This window comes from Ambystoma mexicanum, chromosome 3q, assembly GCF_040938575.1.
Source record: "Ambystoma mexicanum isolate Mex_15411 chromosome 3q, UKY_AmexF1_1, whole genome shotgun sequence".
Classification (NCBI taxonomy): Eukaryota; Metazoa; Chordata; class Amphibia; order Caudata; family Ambystomatidae; genus Ambystoma; species Ambystoma mexicanum.
The window spans coordinates 162,171,234-162,186,323 of NC_090926.1; the positions used below are offsets into that span (position 1 = coordinate 162,171,234).

At 46.8% G+C, this 15,090-nt stretch overlaps 1 protein-coding gene across 1 annotated transcript in view; it reads right to left on the reverse strand.

Annotated features, from left to right (window-relative positions):
• Positions 1-8,708: 8,708 nt before the first annotated feature.
• The window catches only part of GALNT6 (polypeptide N-acetylgalactosaminyltransferase 6), a 272,909-nt gene continuing 266,527 nt past the window's right edge, over positions 8,709-15,090 (reverse strand). The window contains exon 11 of the mRNA XM_069653399.1: positions 8,709-14,903. Within this exon, the coding sequence (XP_069509500.1) occupies positions 14,790-14,903 (114 nt within the window). The 3' untranslated portion in view covers positions 8,709-14,789. The remainder of the gene's footprint in view (positions 14,904-15,090) is intronic.

The following is a 15,090-nucleotide window of genomic DNA, read 5'->3' on the forward strand; positions in this document are numbered from 1 at the left end:
TTGCTACAAGGAATCACTGGAGGAGTGCTGCCCCAGGGGTTCGCGGTGGAAAGGGCACACAGGGCCCTAACGAGGAAACCACCGCCAGGAGGCTCACCAAGGCCGGTAATCGCCAAGATACTTAACTACAGGGATCGAGAACACACTTCTGCAAAGGTGGGACAATACAAAGGGGGTCGGCGAACATAACGGCTTACCCGGACTATACCCTGATAGTGCAGTGGAGCAGAATGAACTTTGGGGCAGTCAAGAGGAGATTGCGAGAGGCGGGTCATGAGTACATGCTGCTTTACCCGGCTAAACTGAAGGTTTTTCACAAGCACAAAACTTTGTTTTTCGAAATTCCGGAAGAAGCAATGAGATGGCTCGACACGCAGGGATGCCCCAAGGAGACAGATGTTTGGACAGGAGAAGGAGGCGATGCGGATAAGTAATGAACGAGAGGGGCACCGGGGAGCGTCAGAACTTAAGACTATGGGACTGGAATATAGTCATTGAAATAGCTTGTTAAGGGGTGTGATCAAGCTGGAAGAAACACGTGATCCGCTACTATTGTGATCAAGATTTGGACTAGGAGCCTTGCAGGTCCAACCTTTACATCCCCCATTTAGAGTTAAGTTAGGTCGCCGATAGTGCGGTGACGCCCTGCTGGGGTCCTGCCGGGGGTATCAGGGTAGGCCCAAAAGCGGGGGAGTCTGAGATCCAGGGATGGAGCTGGGCAGCTGTTGGGGTGGGGAGGAGGGAGGGAAGGGGTTGTGTGCTGTGGTTTGTTATAGTTGGGGGAGAGTTATGGGGTGAGCCTACACCTCATAGAAAACGAGATGAACCATGGGAGACCTTAAGATAGTCACTTGGAACGTTAGGGGGCTCAATAGTTATCTGAGGCAAAATAAAGTAATGATGTACCTACGCAGACAGAAAGTGGATATAGCCCTGTTACAAGAAACTCATTTAACGAAAGACAAACTAGAAATGGTACAGAAGAAATGTAGAGGGACAGTGGTGGGTGCAACATATTCTGCCTATGCAAGAGGAGTGATACATGGGTGGCCCCACATTTTCAGTTGCTGAGCTCGCAGGTAGAGGCGGATGGCAGGATGGGGATCATGAGAGGGTTGGTGGAAAATGGAGAGATTTGCATCGTAAATACTTATGCCCCGAACCAGGATACAGCTGCATATTTTAGGACCCTGTATAGTACACTCAGTGGCAGCGTGGGGGGAGATATATTGTGGGGGGGAGACTTCAATTGTGTGTTGAACCCCGCCATAGATAGATCAGATGATAAAATAGTTAGACCCACCCCGGCTGCAAAGGCACTACATGCACTATTGGCGGATTTTGGGCTGACAGATGCATGGAGAACACGTCACCCCCAGGATAGACAATATTCACACTATGCAGCCCCACAGGGCATATACACAAGACTGGACTATGTATTTGTCACGCAGGAGTTACTGACCGAAATACCGCAGGCAGAGTACAAAGCTAGAATCCTCTCAGACCACTCGCCACTGCTGCTAACATGGCAATACCGCCCCCCCTAGGGGGAAGGATACCCACATGGCGAATGCGTGCAGAAGCGTTTAAAGACAGTGTATTCAGGGAGGATATGCGGGAGGAAACAATAAGTTATTTCGAGATAAATACTGGCAGTGTCAAGACTGCAGGCACACTTTGGGAAGCCTTTAAAGTGGTAGTGAAGGGAATTGCCATAGCCAAGTCTAAAGGACTGCAGGATGGGATCCTGACTGCATTACAGGACTCTGAAAAGGAATTGTAGAGGGTATTGGAACGGGGCAGCAACACTAAGGCGGATACAGAAATAGCACTGGGCCTGCAGCAGAAATGTGCAGGATACTGGGAGAGATTATGTAATCTTAATTATAAAAAGTACATAGAAAGGCAACATGCTGGAGGCAATAAACCAGGAAGACTCCTTGCGTGGCTGTACAAAAACGAGACTCCAAGGCCCCCAATCAGAACAATAGTGAAAGACAATGGCGACGTAGTGAATACGTAGGAGGGGGTTAATCAAGAATTTGCAGACTATTATAGACGCTTGTACGGAGACAAGACGGGAAGCAGAAGAGGGGCGATAGGAGACATACTGGAAGATATTGGGCTACCCCAAATTATTGTGGAGGAAAGTGAGGAGCTAGACGCCCCGATCACTCTAGAAGAGCTAGAAGAAGTGGTGAGGCAGCTGCCCACGTGTAAAACTCTGGGAACTGACGGACTACCAAGCAAATTTTATAAAGGCATATAAAGCAGAGATCCCCCCCCCCACTGCTGGAAATGCTTAACGAAGCATATGAAGTTGGGAGATTACCAGAATCACTGCGCGAAGCGGTTATTATACCACTCAACAAGCCCAACAGGCCTGGTAGTGACTGCGGTTCCTATAGGCCCCTATCGATGTTAAACCAAGATAGTAAGATTTTAACAGCGGTTCTATCAAACAGATTAAAGAAGGTCATAAACAAACTGATTCATCCTGATCAAACAGGATATGTCCCAAATACGAACATTTCGAACAATTTAAGGCGACTCCATCGAGTGATCGAACATACTGAAGGGGACACTAGCGAAATGGCGATAGTGTCGCTGGATGCGGTCAAGGCATTTGACTCGGTCAGATGGCCCTGGCTGAAGGCGGCCCTAGCCAACTACGGTATGGGACCAGGATATCTTCAATGGGTAGAACTCCTATATAGTGAGCCATTGGCGAGAGTAAAGACAGGATCTGTGATCTCTGAAAGGTGGCAACTTGGGAGAGGGACTAGACAGGGATGCCCCTGGTCCCCCAAGTTGTACATTCTGGCCTTGAAGCCTCTGGCGATTTATTTAAGGCAGCAATATGACGCAATTGGCATCGTCATTGGGGAAACATCACATTTAATTTCACTATACGCAGACGATATGCTATTGTATATGCGCTACGCAGAGGAGAATCTGCGGTATGTGTTGGAAGTGGTGGAAAGGTTTGCTGAACTCTCAGGTAGAGCCGTGAACCCAAGTAAATCCTGTGTGTTCCCGCTGGGCAGATATAGAGGACTCTTGGCGGAGAACTTGCCGGTACTCCAGTTACCGTGGGAGGCCACAACCTTTAGGTATCTTGGGATAGACATATATCATACAGCAGAAGCCGAACATAGGCATAATACAGAAAGAATGGTTCAGAAACTGGAGAAGAGCATGAAGTTCTGGGCGAAACTCCCCTTAGCAATGATGGGACGTGGGGCGATGCTCAAGATGGTGGCATTGCCTAGACTGTTGCATTGCTTCATGAATATCCCATACTCTATAACCCGGCAATTCTTTATTAAGTTGGACAGCATATGCAGGGAATTCCTGTGGTACGGGATGAGGAACAGGGTAGCCCTGTGGAAACTCCAAAACCCGCATGAGAAAGGGCGCATTAAATGACCTAACTGGGAAGTGCATTATGTAGCGAGCCAGTTGCAACATGTAGCCAAATGGCTCTCTGCGGAGCCTACCTTGGAGCATAGGCTGCATCAAGGTGATTGCGCCCCATACTTTGAGAGAAATGATATGGTTACCCAAGCGGGAGCTAAGAGGTCGTCCGGGGATGTTGGGTCTGGGGTGGGGGATGTGGCAGAGGGCGTGCTGGTTGATGGACAAGCCGGCCCTGTGCTCTCCGCAAATCCCACTGGTCACAATGATGGGGACAGAAAAGCAACCAAGGTTAATGATTAGGAAGTATTGGGAACCGGTAGGAATAGCAACATTGGGAGATGTGTGGCAAGAGGGGAAAATATTGGAATTTGAGGAGCTGGTCGAACAAACGGGGTGGAGTGCTGGGCAATATATTACGTATCATGGGATGGTGCAACGAATTAAAGATACCTGGTCCGAGGTGGAACTTGCAGAGGAACCGGACACTACACTAGACGTGACATATGATATAGCAGAAGGAGGGCACAAAACGTCTAGAGTGTACGAGATGATGATGACTCAAGTGGGCAAGGAAGTGGTGCAACTTAGACTGGACTGGGAGGAGGAAGTAGGGGATATGATGAGTGATGGGATGTGGGAAAGGGCTCAGGGGTATCATGAAAAAAGTATCGAGAAATGCTAGGCTGCAACAAATAAAGTTGCATAGAGCATATCTGACACCACTTAAGATAGCCAAGTTTAAGAACACCGGGAACCAAGTGCGTCCCAAATGCAATGAGGAAAACGCAGGAATGGTGCATATGTTCTGGGCATGTCCACTGATAGCGAAATATTGGAGAGATATAGCACAGAAAATGGAGGACAAGGGAATCCGCATGAAGGTGGATACGGTGTGGGCTTGCCTGTTGGGAGGGTTCCCCAGACCGCAGAAGCTTAAACATGTGAGTAAATTGAAAGATCTGGCATATGTACTGGCGAACAGAAGGATTGCAATAGGATGGAAAGCGTGCCACAAGCCCAATTTGGAGACGTGGTGGAGGGACTTGCAGAAATGGGCAGAGGCAGAAACAGCGGCATGGCAGGAAGCGTGTAAAGGAGACAGAGGGTGAAGCCGGAGCCCTAGCGGGTTGGAGACAATTAACAGAGCTATTTGGGCCCTCGTATGATGGACCAAGTGATGATGATTCAATAAGCGTGGCTGAAGAGGTCTCCCCACCACAAGAGGTGGAGACTGACAATGGAAGAAAGTAGACTTGGGAGGGTGGTGGGACGGGAAATACAGTGGGCGGAAAAGTAACAATGTATGTGCATTTATGAGCAAGATATGTAACCACTGTAAGTTGAGTTGGGTTTGTTATTATTTGTTTGAACAAAATTAATAAAATTGTTTTTAAAAAAAACACCATGAGTGCCAGGTTTAATATTTCAAGACAAATAAATGGCATAAAATGGGCCAAATTGTGGTCTCCTGTCACATGAGCTGAGGAGGAGTATAAAGTTGGGCACGCATTCTGCAACTTTGATAACCGTGTGCCCATACTCCATTATATTCCCAGAGATGAGAATACATTGCAAGGCCAAGTTCAAAGATAGTCTGCATGGCAGAATGCATGGGTGATGAGAGATGGTGGGCTAACTGGGTGGGGAGGTACAGTTCGGTCTTCCTCCTGGCACCTGGATCTGAGCTCACATGTTGCTATGTGAACCGAAAGATCCGGAAAAGCATGGGCGTGCCAACCAATTGTAGAGGGCCATATAACGAAGGGCCTTATAGTTTGAGAGCCAATAGAGTACTGTGTTTCTAATAACTGATGAAGATGACTTGCACCAGGGGTGGGCATGAGTTGTCCACCTGACTGTAGAGACCCAATCATAATCCCAGTCCCTATAGAAAGTATACTTAGATGTTTCCCTTGAGCCAACCACAATCCCCCATAGGTTTTTCTTATTTGCCACATAGTATGTCATCATGTATGACAGGTTATAGCTAAAAAAAGTGTTTTTTATTAAATGCTTTGAGAGAACGCTGTGCAGCGTCTGTTGAGGTGCGTTGTAACTTCACGTTTTAGATAATTGATATTAAAACATTAAAAAGACTGCCTTCTTCCTGAGTGGCAGTGATTATTGGAGTACAGAGCTATTCTGTTCCCATCCACCTGCATGACACGCTACCTAAATTAAGGCCCATATGGTCAAATCTAATACAGATGAAGCTAATAGGACTGTACTCAAATTGTTTAAATTCCATTCCAAACATACAAGGACCATAGATATGGCAATTGCATGTTATTAATTTGTAGTTTTTCTATGGCAAGCTAGAACGCTGGGAATGATTGTGATATTGTATTTGATTTATGAATATGCAAAACATTTTAGAATTGTGTACAGTAAATTCTGAGATGTAAAGTTTATTTTGATGAGGTGTGAAAGGTTTATATAACTATGACAATATATGAATACAAATATATCTATTTCTTGCAGAGTAAAATCCTAGCAAGTCATTTCATAGGCATCCTGATCAGACATGCAAGTGGTCTTATGCCAAAGTGTCTCACCCCGGGTCCTAATGACCTGGGTTTCATTCTGAACTTCATCACCAGTTTATGGTTCAACCACACTAAACTAATTGAAGGCTGCAAATGGACTCTGCTGGATATAGGGACTAGAGACTGTTTTTGCTCGATCTGGGGAGTCCAGCCGTGGGTATTACAAGATTAGTAGGCCTACTTTGTGTAGATTGCCATTTAGGTTTGTCTGTTTTGTGCCCATTTCATGTCCCATTCACAACTTGCCCTTCACTAGACTGCAATCATGTAATAACACTTGAGCAGGAGGACCCGATTGGGTAACAGGCGCCGATAGCAATAATTTGGTTTGAATAAACTCTTGCGGCATTCATTCAAATACTTGCCTAAAATGGCCACCATGGAAATGCAAGGGGGCGGGGGGGGAGGGCTCCATGTGCAGCCCCTCTTCCATTTGCACGGTGGCCTGGGATACCGAGCAGTGGTGGCACTGCCTCCAACAGAATAAAGCAAGTGGGGTAGGGGTTTGGGGAGCGAAGGGAGCAAAGACTGGAGGGTGTGGGATGAGATGCTGGAGCAGTTGTGAGCAGCCTTGGATTATGTGATTCCGCCTGCAATCCAAGCAAACTGATTGGCTGTCTCCAGGTGTTAATCCACTATAAAGACTTAATTGTGAAGCACCGCAACATGGGACTGGTCCAAACTCTATGGTGTACTAAGTTGCTTCTGTATGCTATGCCTTCATCAATAACCGCAAATGCTACACAGGTCTCACACCCGTTCATCAAGGTAGGTCCATTTTGAAAGCACTTCCTTAATTTCCTTAAAAAAGCCAGGGAACAGAGAAACGAGATTCCTTTTCTCAGAAGAATGTATGCAGGTTAAACCTTACCTTCTAATCTCTTTTCAAATTTAGAGTCATTCTGCAGGTACCAAATATTGATAATGTCTTTTGGACCATCTGTTCTGCTGCTTTCAAATGTGCTTTTCCAAAGTTGTATGCCTTCCCCTGATGTCTTCTGCCCAGGACAATTTGCCCAGTGTCATTTGAATTTCTTGATTGTGCAGTAAAGTAGAGTTAAGAACTTGCCCCAACCAAGAAAGATATTTTGGGCATATTTATTCATTTATATAGCACCTCTGGGGCAGAAAGGGTGCGGGAAGGGCCAATGTGCTGTAATAATGGCCCACAGAACAGAGTATCCAAAAGGAGGTATGGTTCATGGATTTACAAATGCTATGCAAGCAGCTAACACCAGACTTGGCAGGAGTGACAATTTCAAAGGTCCACTCAGTGTTTGATAACACATTGCTGTGCCCGTTCCTCAGTTAGCCAGGAAAAGCTTTCTTCTATAAAGGTTGTATTTCTTATCTGAATTTCCGATGTGGCTGGAGTCCAGGATACTGACGAGGAGTGTTCCGTGCCTTTGGGCCTAGTACTACAGGTCTTCTTTCCTTGGACTGCTAGCACCTGCAAGAGCCACGTTCTAGTTTGGATCCCTAGTTTTGGATGGGGGCGGGGAGAGGGGTCTTCCTGCGATGCATTTACTCAGCACAGGTGTCCCGGTAGCTCTCTAGTAATGCACACACATGTACACACTAGTCTACTACGCACAGGTAGCCAATGCAGACTCTTCAGCGCCCCTGTTATGTGGTTAGGTGGGCTACCTTGCTTTGAATGGCCTGCAACCCATGTATTTCTGTTTTGGGGACACCCAAGAGGCGGCAATTGCAGCATTTCAGATTAGAGAGAACCAGTGACTGCAGCTGGATTGTTGTGCTTCTTTTCCGAAGCTGTAAGGGTTATAGGCAAGACTTCGAGGGTGTAGTGACCGGTGATCAATGTTGCCCTTATGTAGCCCAAGAAAGATAGGTCTTGATCAAACGTCACTTCCAGGTTGTTCACTATTGAAGGGGATGGATTGCGATAATTGGGCACCAAGGGGTCGCTGTTGGGTTCATTGGTGATCTCAGTGCTGTATCGGGCAGGGGGGCGACAGCATGCACACTTCAGAAGCAGGGCACCACCCTTTGACTCGCTGAAGGGAAGGGAGCCACAAGCAACTCGGACCCAGGGTGGAATGGAGAAGGTGGCACTGGGAGTGGGGACCATCAAGTGAGTATGTGAAGGAAGAGAAGGAGGCGGTGAAGCCTCCTTCCAGGAACAGGAAGCAACCGCTATGGTTGACGCCTCGGATCACGTGCAACTAACGCACTCCGTGAAGGCAGAAGAATGGCTAGAATATTTTCCTGGTCAGCTTTTCCTTGTACAGAGTTGGTTTGAAAGTGGAGAGCAGCCTTACGAGGAATGAGGAAAGAAAAATTACAGGACGATTAAGGAAAAGCGAGGAAAGTACAAAATAACAAAATACACCAGGACGGGCTGAAGGTGGTCTGGGCCCACTTGGTAGCAATGCAACTCCTGCACTTTGTCTTCACAACACCTAAACCATCTTGCAAAAGGGCCTACCCCGGGCACCGACCTCTGGGTCTGGACTGCTACAGGATGCCTTGCACTCAATCCTACTAAATGCTACTTTCCAAGAACATTAGGCCCCACTCCTTTACCTACCTGTGGACATGGGGACACCACTAACATGGTCTAGTGCCATTTAAATACCACATCCATACAACTCTGCAATTCAATCAAAATGGCACCTCAATCAAAATGGCGGCTCCCTAGGTGCCCGGCGGTACGGGTGGTACTGGAAAAAAAAGTGGTTAGATGGTTAAAGAACACACCACAGTGCAAAAAAGAAAGACTTCTCCATTCGGCAAACCCACGACAAGTTCGCCCTTTTATTCCAGATCCTTTCACATAACAGCAACGTCTACGAAACAACGATAATTAAAACCTAGACCATTCTCAACGTGAGAAAATACGTCCGTGGGACACCTTGCAGGTGGACACTTCAAGGCTACTGGCAAACATTCCCCTGCGCTTCATGAAGGACCAGCGTTCATCCAATTAGACTGCACAATTTCTTACATTTCTGAACACTCGTATCGCCTCCCAACGAGTGCTGTGACAAGTGAAACTTCCATCAATGGTACGCAGTAAGTCGGACATGGAAGGTCATAACTTTGCACATCTGTGAGAACCACGCGATTGCCAATTCAAGATTATTTAATGCAGTCCCAAGAATTAGGTTTCCAATGCAGAGCAAACATTTTGAAGGTGTGTAAAGCAGCTTTTGTGGCCTTAGGACTGCCTCGAAGCATTCCCATTTTACACAGTGATTTGACCTGTCCAATATCACATGCAGCATCATCTGGGGAAGTGGGAAGCTGGGCAGGAAATGGAGGGGAACGCAGAATTCTAGTCGTGAACACCTGACACGAACAGAGTCCTGGGAGAAAATGACAGAACTGCCGGTCCCCGATAGGCTCGTTTCTGTACTGTGCTGGAGGCATTTGCAACTCTGGGAGGCAAGCACATTACCAGCATGGAAAGACTATACAACTCACACATCCACCCACACTCCACACTTCCTGCAAACCTACACCACTCCTGCTTCCCACCAGACCGCTTCCTGGGGGTGGGAGGGGGAGATGGCAGCATGACACCTCATGCTTTCATGGGAAAAAGACACGATTTTTCTCATTTAGGCTATGAAACTTCTCCCATGTCGGATCTGCTATTTGCATAGGGTGCACACCCTTTGTCACACTACATTCTGATATACCACACCGTCTTCCATGCATCCACACCACCTGTGGCCCAATCCTCATTGCGACACACTGTTGTCTTCCTTATACACACCCTTCAGCAAGATTCTCGTGAAATAGCACCTCCCATTGCCAGTCAACATCAACTCCCACAAATCCTCACTCTCCATCACAGTCCCTCCACCAGACCCTTAACCACCAGAATTTCAACTATCGGGCAACTGCATACCTTTCATGGGAGTTGGACAACACTCTGCAGGTAACTACCACCACACACACCTCCTGCTTCCCAAGACCACTCCTGTGCCACTCCTTCTGCCGCTAGATCCATCCTCCTTGAGCCACAAGGCCGCAACTATGGCAGGGTGCACGAGACTGAAAGCAGCCCTATGTAAATGCCGCACAACCAGCACGTACTGACCCACAATCTGTCATGCATGGCGCACAGGACCCACAATCTGTCATGCATGGCGCACACAGGATCCGCAAATTTGTGCATTACAGAGAAGCCATCTCAGAGTGTGAAACACGTGGGCATTTGGTGGGGTGTAGCCATATACGGGAAACGGGTGGATGTTTACATCAGAAGGCACACCCCTTTGTAAAAAAAGATCCCTCATTTTTGTTCCTTTTCGTGGGATCTGGCCAGAAACATACACATCAAAGGAAATCTACTACAAGCAACGAAGAGGTCCCAGTTTTGGTCTAGGTAGTGTCCATGCCTTTGACACATCTTGTGAGTTCATCAGCAGTGAGGCCATGTGACTCCTGCGTCATTGTGGACACTACTGTCCAGTATTGAGCCTTCATTTACCAAAACCAATACATCCTGGGCACTGGTGTCTGGGTTCACTTTCAAGTGAATAAAAATACCAGGTTACACTTCGAAAAGCGACACATGTGCCATGAGTTACTTTCATTTAAAAGATCCTTTGAGTCTGCTTCTATTTCAGGGGTGTTGATTAAATGCCTGAACTTGCACACACAATCATTACACCGCCTCGGGTAAACTAGTTTATAGCAGGGGTCTGCTTCTTGCAGCTCCCCGGATGTTTCAGGCTAGAACTACCTTGATACCTCACCATTGACTAATTTGGCTACGGCTGATGGGAGTTGTAGTCCACATTATCTGGGAACCAAAGGACGCAGAACCCCGGTATATAGATGCCCGCCAGATTTCCCTGGCAACCCCATACGTGGTTTTGGACAGGTCGCACTCCCTATGCCAGAGCTGCACACATCGTTTTAGAAGCAGAAGGAAAGGAGGGACTAGGACGGTAGGAGGAATAAAGTAAGCACGCAGGTGGATTGGTGTTGACAGGACTGTCCACTCCAGGAGTGCCTGCACGCCTGCAACTTGCCACCCAACGGCGCACGCGTTCAAACCTAGGAAGCAAATCGATTAGAAACTACAGCATAACCTTCTGAAACACGATTGATCCTTCCAATAAATTAGAAGCAGAATATCTTAAATGAATATGCATTTTCACCCCAACAATCAAACCGCATGCAGGGAAATGCTTGCCAGCGAATTTGGACTTTTCCTTACAAAATCATTGTGATCTCAGCACACATTTGGGACGTACAAAAATACAGCGTCGTACACATATGGGACGTTAAGAGCGTTCGTTTACACGCTGACCCAGTCCCCATACTCCCGCAGAATAAAAACCAGATGTCCTTATGATTGGGAGTCCTCTGTGCACATGGTGGAATGCAAAAGAAAATGGGCCATGGGGTCCCCCCAGTTCCCCCATTTCGCGAAATGGTTATTGTCTCCAGTACCAGAGGATAGTACCCTCTTCAACAAGAAAGTTCCTTCATTCCGGGGGAAGAATACCCTTCTCCACACCCAAATCCCTAAAAAACGCATTATCATCACTCCCTCACGTGATCGGGGTGTGACAGTAACTTTTCAATCACGAATACCAGCACCCTACAATAAGCTACCCCATTGAACTCCTTCAGCTGCCTTTAAGCTACTGTAATCACTCAGGTTGCCAGGCATCTTCAAATTCCAACGTTTGATGCACAGCAATTGGCGGGGACCCCGACTTTTCCCCCCTACTTGAAATTCGATGCCTTCCACCAACTATGTAAGTGGGATCAGAAACTCATTTACATAATTCTTTATCCCAGCATGCATCATTGCAGTACCTCAGATTCATAACTGAATTTGAATAATTATTTGCATTGCTTGACCACATTTGACCTACAACAGCAATCCCTGAACATGGGGATGAGGGATGGGCAGGAAGACGTCCCATGAGGCACACTGCTCATCACCCTCAATTGCAAAGAGTCCCACAGGAGGGCACACAGAAAAAAAGCAATGGCTCTTCCAAAATGGTTTGCAAAAATTACTGCATTCAGCAGGTATCAACCCCTTACCCCCAGAACATCAACCAAACAGTACATCCTAGTCAACCCTTTGGAACTCCTATCCCACCAGCCCACACTGATCGCACAAACTGTGGTGGGTGTTAGCAGAATCCCCTCACACCATGACCAGGTTTACATTTTTCATGGCATCAATATGTTGATGCAAATGTTCACAGTGTGGGGTTATTTTCAATGAGGAAGTCGGAATACTCGTGCACTTTCCTTGCAAAGGATTTCAGAGTTGCCTCAATAGGGGCCATCTTAGTAACTTCACTTAAAATGCTGCCTTCAGGTTGGGTTACCAGTAAATGCCATCCCCTTGACTCGCCAGCCATGCCAGGACGGATAGTTATGATGAATAGCAGGAACGAAGGGTGCCCAGAAGCTGAAAATGCCAGTATGTCCTGGAAAAAGCCAGACAACATACCATAAGTGCTCCGGGTCATTAGAAACGTCCTACTGAAGCATGCAGGACGAGTGGTCCAGGAATGGCACGCTTCAAAGATGCTTTGCTGTCGAATTAGAGTGTGGATACCAGGGTGTGCCATTTACCCCCAGGCATATCCAATGTGCCATCATTCTTTAAAATGAAAAAAACCACATGAGCCGGGATAAAAACAGAACTAAAGAAAATGGCGTCACTCTGAACCAATACCTAAAAAGAACATTAACGAATTTTGGGTGAGACACATTAAAGCTGTATCCCATTTTAGGTTACACCCAAACATAGGTAAATTAAAATTGGACAGAAAAAACCAAAGTTCAGAGCCCACAGGAGAATGTACTTCATAGTGAAACAAATCCGTGTTTCTTAAAGCAGTCACCATTGAGGAACATGGTCTGCCAGCGGTGCTGCCAACGCAAGGTCCATTGAACTGCCATGACATATGGGGGTAAGGAAGGCTCAAGCAGCTCACAGTTGCCCATGATGGGCACCATTTTGACTGGACTCTGGCACGCATCGCCCACAACCTTTGGTTGCCAACCTTGGAGGAAGTGGCAGTATTGAATGCGGGTCAATACGCCATATCCTTCCTGAGGTGAGACCACCTTGGAAGTACGATGCCTGACAAAAACCCATGGGGGTGTGGGGTGACAACAAAGTAGTTGAAAACCGTATTAGCCAAACTGTGTCAACACAATGGGACATTGACACAGCTGGAGGTTTATTATACATTCGCACTTGGGGAAGGGTGCTCAGCCAATTGGGTGGCTGGAAATATAGTTTGTCCAATTGATGCACCGTTAACACTATGCGAAAGGAATATGGAGTGGAAAAAAGAATGACACCCACAGGCCATATGGAAGGTTTGAACCTCAACAGCAGCAGTAGCTAGTTTTAAACAGGTCAAGTCTATCTTATTGCCTAGTGTCTAGGCCTCAGCCAACTAGCAGTTTAAAAGCATGAAGATTGCCACCAAACCATGGTCTGTGAGTGACTGAGGCAATTTCTGGGTTTAGGTCTCTGCTCCCAAGCCAACGAGCGAGAACAGAAGGGGCGGTTTTGACTGATACACCAGGCAAAGGTGGACATCTTGCGTCACGTGCTATCCATACATTTCAGGGACTCTATATGGGAGGACTCATAGTAACCCGGGCATCCTTGAGGTCGGGCTGGCAAGCAGCCACGTCGCTCTCAGGTTTGCACTAAGACGACTGCCTTAGTTTCCTTTCACCTCCATCTCAGAATTATATTAAAGTAATACAACCTCCTGCTCTGGGTTCACATGGACAGAAGGGCCTCATTTAGGTTGACGAAAAATACCAGCCCGCCCGTGGTTTACTTTTATTGTCTGTTGGCCTGCATTCTCTACCCTCTTTCTACACTGAAGTGTCCAGTTCATCACCTCGTAAAGGCCAGAAAATGGATGGCATCTTAAAGCAGTGCAGGCTTGTAGTCCTGGTAAGGGACCACTCACCACCACAACCTCCATTGTGTGCGTCTCTACTCGAACAGCAAAGAGCCTCACACACCAGGGTCACCTCCTTGGCGTACATGGAATTTGGCTCAGATTTGTTGTGCATGGCATTGGCCCTCAGTAATGGTCGCTTGCGTTCCTGCATAGGGCGTCATGGTTGGCTACAACCTGAAAGCGGCTTTCATGAATGCCTCAACTAAACAACCCCACTCTAGGTCCTTACTTCCTGTTCTGCCTCAGGCCTACGCCCAGGTACCCATCACATCCTTTCCCGTTCAAAAGCTGCCTCTGTAGGATATCAGAAGCCACTGCAGTTGTGACCTTTGATAATTCGAAGCGTCCCTAATCCAGAAAGGCACTGTTGATATTGGCACAAAGTAAATGTAAACCGTCAAACGTGAAACTAATCTCGTTTGCTGCAGGCACCATGTTTCAAATCGTATTTGCAGTTTACCCAGGGGCAGGCACCCATGGGCCAGTCCTTACTGGTAATATCAGGAGAGAAGGAAGAACCAATGACATCAAAACCACCAGGAACCAATGATATCCAAGAGTGTGCTGTGCAGTCGACACCTCGTTATCTTGCGCCGCCCCAGAATCCCTCAGGCCATGCAGTGTCTCTCTTCCACCTTCAACATGATTTTTAAATACGAGCAGCATTTTGATTTCTGGAAATTCCCTCTTCACCATTCTCCAATAAAATTTAAGGCAATTTGAAAAATAAAAAACAGCTTATTAAAGTGTCAATTGTTTTTTTCCCCTCTTCTTCTTCGAAGGACAAGTCTAGTTTGACACCGTCCCCAGATAACCGGTTCCAAACGCTCTGCAAGAGCTACTGATGGATGCAGGCCATGTCCACGCCGCAAAGTGCGCCCTAGCTGAACGACCAGCGCTGATGCAAGTCTCTGGGATTGCAGGGCGCCACCGAAGGGTGTTCTCCTCTCGCCGTCAAGCACATGTTGGTAGCAGGGTTTTTAAACAGATTATTCTTTAGAAAGACACAATGAAAAAAAGAGATTATTAATAAAATTTGAATGCAAAAGCATTGCTCAAGCAAGTTTTTTGGTCTCAGTTTACATTTTTTTTTAAATAAAATAAATAAATAAAATATCTGAAAACGATGGACCTCTTTACGAGTACGGAGGTAAATGAATTAATGGCAATTTTTTCAGTCC